At 57.0% G+C, this 6,089-nt stretch overlaps 1 protein-coding gene across 1 annotated transcript; it reads right to left on the reverse strand.

Annotated features, from left to right (window-relative positions):
• Nucleotides 1-3,717: 3,717 nt before the first annotated feature.
• On the reverse strand, nt 3,718-5,387 carry CHST7 (carbohydrate sulfotransferase 7). The gene has a single exon (XM_074908150.1). The coding sequence runs from the start codon at nt 5,271-5,273 to the stop codon at nt 3,822-3,824; it is 1,452 nt and encodes a 483-aa protein (XP_074764251.1). The 5' UTR covers nt 5,274-5,387; the 3' UTR covers nt 3,718-3,821.
• Between the last annotated feature and the right edge of the window lie 702 nt (nt 5,388-6,089).

The raw sequence follows: 6,089 nt of genomic DNA on the forward strand, positions 1-6,089 counted from the left end.
TGAGGCAGCTACTAAACTATTTCTATTGCATGTGAAGTATGCAAGTACCTACTGCAGATATCTATACGGACTCTGTCAGTAACGTTCTAGGGAGTAAAAGTAAGGCAGGGGCTAAGTATTTCTTGGCCCTGGACTTTCAGCTTTTCTCACAAGTATGTCACTACAGTTGTCTTGCTAAAAGCAACCATTTAAATACAGATAAAATGTTGCAAGAGAGTAATTAACAATTCCAGCGTGGAAATATCACAGCCTTTTATGTAAAATTACAGTACTCAAGTTTCCACCTCCCTTAAGGCAGACACATGACGACCACAAGTTAAGTAAAAACAGATGATAGAAGTAAGTCTTGTGAGCATTTGTCAGTTTTGTTCCTGTTTCCCACTATGTTTTTAATATATTAAAGCTGTTAATTCATTGTATGTAATGTAGCACAAATAGGTATTTCTCCCAAATCTCAGTCTGAACTACTAAAACTCTGTGGCTCAGTCCTGCTCTCCAATTCTACGCCTGCCAAGTTCAGCTTGGCTATAAAATGCGCTTATTGTTCCCTTGCTTATCATGCCATCCTCTGCTCTAAAAGATGTGGTTACGGTTCATTTTTCTACATCATATGATAAAGCTGGGACTTTACTTCAAGATCTCAGGTGAGCCCAGTAACAATAAAAAAGCTGGTGACCAAGCCATAAATGTCGAGCTTCTCTCAAATGCAGTTTAATCCCGGGTGTCCTGCTTTCAGCAAGTTCTGCTTGCTTCCAAAGACCTCTGCCAGTGAAACTCCACGCTGCTCATCCTGTTTCTGCCTTTTCAGGTAAGTACCAACACTGACATTTGACAGTACTTTTCTTTTTTTCTTCAAGGTATGAATTTCAGGACCAAGTATATGCTGTAATCATCCTGAACGATGCTTTCCAACACCATCAAACCCCTTGAAGAGAAAAATGGGATGCCTGTGTTGGTGAGCCTTAGTTGTCCTCCTTAGGCAGGGGCATTTTAGAAAGCCGCCTAGTGACTGACACGCACACATCGCAGCATCAGTCATTAAGTAACCGTCACGCAGTGCCGCCGTGATGCTCTTGCGCATCCTGCTCTAATATCCCACTCTGGGCTACTTACTCCTATTCCAGCTTTGGATATTCCCTGTGGATTGTTTTGAAGAGTCTTCTGATGAACTGAGGCACCCCAAATGCAAACCATGAATTGCACTTGCTGTATTTTGTTTGCCTTGCCCAACAGAGCCCTTTTCACAGTATACAGAAAAACCCTACAAGAACAGCTTGGGGTAAGAAAAAAAAAAAACCAAACTAAATTAATCACTAACAAAGAGCAATTGTGTTGGTGAACAACTTCCGTTGAAATAAGTCCTGATACAGAAAACGCATCTATGTCAAACACGGAAACTGCCTCAGAAAATACAAAACAATTTGCAATTAGTGGATTTCTTCCCAGCTATAAGCATCAAGTCAGGCTAGATGGCAACACTTCTTTCATCATGATGGATTGGTGTAAGTGAAACTAAGCGTGGATTTCTAAAAACTTCTTATGAAAGACATTTACCACCTGAAACAGCAAGATAAGATTCCCTGTGGAGGTGAAGCAAATGCTTAACAGTTGCACTGTAGGAATCTGTGTCTGCAACTTGCTAAAAACAAATCAGTAAGATATACTGGATTTTCATCTCCCACCTGACATAAGAAAATAAGTACCGTATCATCTTTTGGCACGCAAGAAAAACCTTGTTTTCTTCCCAAGCCTGTCAGTACAAGCCAGGCTGGGTGTATTCCCAGAAAAGCTTTCCAAAATAAGTTACCCGACACAGGTTATCAAGGTATTGCCCACCTATACAAATACCATTATTAAATACCACTAGAACACCCAGAGGTAAATTCTGCTCTCACAGTGTCTGTGAGAGAATACAGAAACATCCCTTAGATAATATGAAAGGTTGTTCCAGCACAAAATGAGCCCCTGTAATTTTACTTCAAGCAGAAACCAAAGGATGCAGAATTGTATGAAGCATGCTACCATGGAACGGATAGATTTACTCAAAAACATTTTCATGACTACATATTCCTGTCAGATAATTAAAGAAACCTGCTTCTCGTGCCACTGTACTCTCAGGTGGGAGGGTCAAGGAAGAAAAAGGGCTAAAAATACATGAAGGTTCATCCTAACTCACTGACACGTTTTACAGTACAATATTCAGAGCACAAAAACCTACAAAGCAATTCAAACATCTCCTCCAAGATAACGTCATGTCTTTGAACAGCCTTTATTTCAGCGCTTTATATTAATATTGCTTTCTTCCTGATCCTGGATTATCCTCAATCTGAAGTTCACATTATCAGTCTGTATTTGAGAACTGCACATAAACATCCCTATAACCCTGTATACTCTTGTGGGGCCGTTTGAACGTGGCCAGACCCTAACGGACTCAGCAACAGTCTCTAAGAAGTTAGAATACTGCATTCCTAAATTACAATGGAACCTTCTTTCCCCAAATTAAGAAACAAAGAAAAAAAGGTACTTACAGATACACATGCACACCCTTCTCATACAAGTTGCAGAATATCTACAGAAAAATGTAATTTTAAAATCCAAAATGAAACTTTTTTTTTAAACATTTTTTTTTATTTTTTAAATAGAAGCTTCTATTTGGGAACTCGCTATTAATCTGTCTTAGCCTCTTAGGAAACATTTACTTTTTTCCGGGAGTTGCCAGCTGAGAGGATGTTATTGTTCGGAAGGGATGTGACCAGGAGGACCACCGCACAATGTGTCAGCCCGGAAGCGAGGGGAAAAAAGTGATTCTCTCATCTGGCTGAGAAAACAAAATGAAGTATCGAGCGTTTGCCTTCCATTTAAAGTCACCCCTACGCACATCCCCAAGAACCATGTTAGTCACCTGTACCTCACATGAGTATCACCACCTGACTATATCAGTATATTAAAAGAATTCCTACTTTAAAAAGAATTTCAGGTTTCTTTAGAAAAGCAAAGATTTCTGCCACAAACATCTCTGAAACACGTAGAAGGCGAATGCTTACCCCCTCCGCACGACTGCTTACCCTGTGGCTCTGAACGACGGACAGAGTCGGACACGGGTCCCCTGCCCTCGGCTGCCGCCCCCTCTCCCGAGCATCAGCGGCCCGTGGGGCAGAGGCCAGCCCCACCGAGCCGCCCCCGGGCCGGGAGCGGGAGAGCCGAGCCTGGCCGGCGGCAGGCACCTCCCTACCCCCAGGCCTCCCCTGACCGCCGCAGCCCCTCAAACGCGCTGCAGCAGCAACGCGACAGCGGCCGGCGTGCGCCGGGGAACGGCGACGCTCTCACGGCAACGCCTTTCGGGCCCTTCAGCTCCTTGCCGAGAGCCTTCGGCCGGGGGGGGTTTAAGTTTCGACGCCGTTTTTTGGAAGAACACCCGTGCTTCACGCGCGGTGGCGGTTTCACACGGCGAGGGCTTCGAGCTGGCGGCCGCGCCCAGAGGACGCACACCTCTTGCCAAAGCCTGCTCTTCAAACCGCCGGGTGCGCGGGCACACCGCTCCCCGGAGGAAACTCGGTCCCCACGGCGGCGGGGCGGGCCGGGCCGGGCCCCGCCGCGCTGCCCGGACCCGGGGCCAGGCGGGTTTGCTTCTGCCGCATCGCCACTGTGTCCGCCCTGGGCTCCGCCCGGCGGCGCCCCAACTCCCGCCTGGGCCGGGCCCGGCCCGGGGGCCCGCCCGGGGCGCTGCGCCGCAGCCCAGCCCGGCCCGGCCCGGCCCAGCGCGTCCCGGCCCGTCCCTCACCCGGCGGCGGGCTCTCCCCGCCGGCCGCGGGTCGGGGCCGCTACCGGGCGTCGCCGCCGCTGAGTGGGTAGGCGAGGAGGCTCATGGCCTCGCCGCAGGCCGCCTCCACCTGCCGCACCTGCTGGCGGCTGAGGCGCTCCCGCCAGGCGTGGATGGCCTCCCGCGCGTCGCGGGCCGAGATGAGGAAGGGCCGGTCGGAGGAGTAGGCGGCGCCGCGGGTCATGTTGAGGACGAAGGTCTCCAGGGCGGGCGGCACCGGCAGCCCGGCGAAGCGCAGCAGGCGGCGCAGCTGGGCGCGGGGCTCCCGCACCAGGTCCTCGTAGCGCAGTTGCGTGTAGCGGCGGCGGAGCCAGGCCGGGGCGCGGCGGGCCAGCAGCAGGTCGCGCAGCCAGGCCTGGCAGATCACCTCCAGGGCGCCGCCGAGGAAGAACTCGGCGCGGTGCTGGGGCTGCGGCGCCCGCCCGCCGCCCAGCAGGCCGGGCGGCAGCAGGAGCTGCTGCTGCGGCGGCGGCGGGTGCTGCGGGTGGCGGGGCGACCCCCGCGGCTCGGCGCGGTGGCGGCTGCGCAGCACCTGGATGCTCTCCCGCAGCAGCGCCTGCCGCGCCTTCAGGCGGGAGTTGTGGACGGCGCGGGGGTCGCGGAAGAGCTGCACCACCCGCAGGTTGAGGCCGGGCTCCCGCAGCAGCGGCAGCAGCGCGCCCAGCTCCAGCAGCCGCACGTCCTTGATGACCACCACCGGGTACTTGCGGCACTCGGCCTCCAGCTCCCGCAGCGCCCGCGGCGGGCACGTCTCCTCGCAGGCGGCGCCGTCGACGAGGCCGATCTCCCGGCGGGGCCGCGGGGCGGCGGGGCAGAGCGGCGGCGAGCAGATCACCTTGTTGGTCCGCCAGCCGAAGATGCCGGCCGTGGTGAGGTTGGTGGCGGCGGGCGGGGCGGCGGCCAGCGGGTCCCGGGGGCCGGGCGGGGCGGCGTAGAGGCGCAGGACGGAGAAGTCGCATCGGAAGAGGGCACGCAGCATGTCGCGGAGGGCGCCCTGCAGGCTCAGCGCGTCCCCCGGGTAGAGGGCCTGCCACAGGTGCCACATGGGCTCGTAGAGGTAGAAGACGTCGGGGTGCTGGTTGAAGAGCTCCCCCAGGAAGGAGGAGCCCGTGCGCCAGGTAGCGTGCAGGTAGATGTGCCGCTTCCCTCCCGCCGCCGCCGCGCTGCCGTTACCCGCCGCCCCGGCCGTGCCGCCGCCTTCTGCCTCCTCCTCATCATCCTCCTCCTCCTCCTCGTCCAGCGGCGGCTGCCGCTGCTCCCAGCCCCACTCGCTCAGCGCCTCCTCCAGGCTGGGGCAGCGCCGCAGCAGCGGCTCCTCGTCCGCCCGTCCCCGCCGGGCCCCGTAGTCCAGCGCGTAGGGCACCAGCAGCAGCAGCAGCAGCGTGTACAGCACCAGCACCGCGGCGAAGCGGCGGTGCTCCCCCCGCCACCGCCACCGCCGGCGGCCCTTCATCGCGGGGGGGACGCGCTCCCGACCGCCGGGGCTCCGCCGCCCCTCTGGCTGCCGGAGGGCGGCTCTTCCCGAAGAGGCAAAGTTAGCGGCGGCGGGAGGGAGGGGGGGTGTGGGCTGCGGGCGGTCCTCCCCGCCGGGGAGCACGCCCACGGGCACGCCGGCCGCCCGCCCTCTCCTTCTCCTCCTCCTCCTCCTTCTCCTCCTCCTCCTCCTCCTCCTCCTCGCAGCGCGGTGCGGAAGCGCCCGCACCTGCCCCCGCTGCAGCTGGCGGGGCGCGGGCGGCCGCTGCTGCCGCCGCTGCGCGGGGCTCCGGGCCGCCCGTCGCCCGGCCTCCCTCCCTCCCTCCCTCCCTCCTTCCCCCCCTCCTTCCCCCCGCCCCGGGCAGGGCCGGAGGGGCGGGCTCGGCAGGCCGGGAGTCACCCCTGCCCGCGAAAGGGCGCACCGCGAAGGAGGTCTGTCAGCCGGGACAGGTACCGAGCGGCTGAGGCCGGCCTGAGGAGGGGCGTTTGGTCCTGTTATCTACCCGGTGGCCAGAGGAGCAACACGCTACAGTAACGACAAGAGGTGCAAATGTATTTCTGGGGTGGATGGCAGCTATTAAAATCTGCAGCGGGTTTCGGAAGCGCTGCAGTTCGGCGTTGTCGAGAGCTGAGGGATTTCTCAGCCACGCTCTTGTCTGTGTGTGCCTGCTGAGGGGATACGGACATCTCGTTCGTGACTCATTGCTTCGATTCATGCATCTAAAAGTTTCGTGTCTGTCTTGAGCTGGTCACCCTTTGCAGTTGGTAGGAAGAAATGGGCACCCACAGAGGGACA

The sequence above is a fragment of the Athene noctua genome, chromosome 1 (genome assembly GCF_965140245.1).
Source record: "Athene noctua chromosome 1, bAthNoc1.hap1.1, whole genome shotgun sequence".
In the NCBI taxonomy this organism is placed as follows: domain Eukaryota; kingdom Metazoa; phylum Chordata; class Aves; order Strigiformes; family Strigidae; genus Athene; species Athene noctua.

Bases quoted from the DNA above. Each gene is read 5' to 3' on its own strand.
- CHST7 (XM_074908150.1), bottom strand. From the start codon at position 5,273: ATGAAGGGCCGCCGGCGGTGGCGGTGGCGGGGGGAGCACCGCCGCTTC.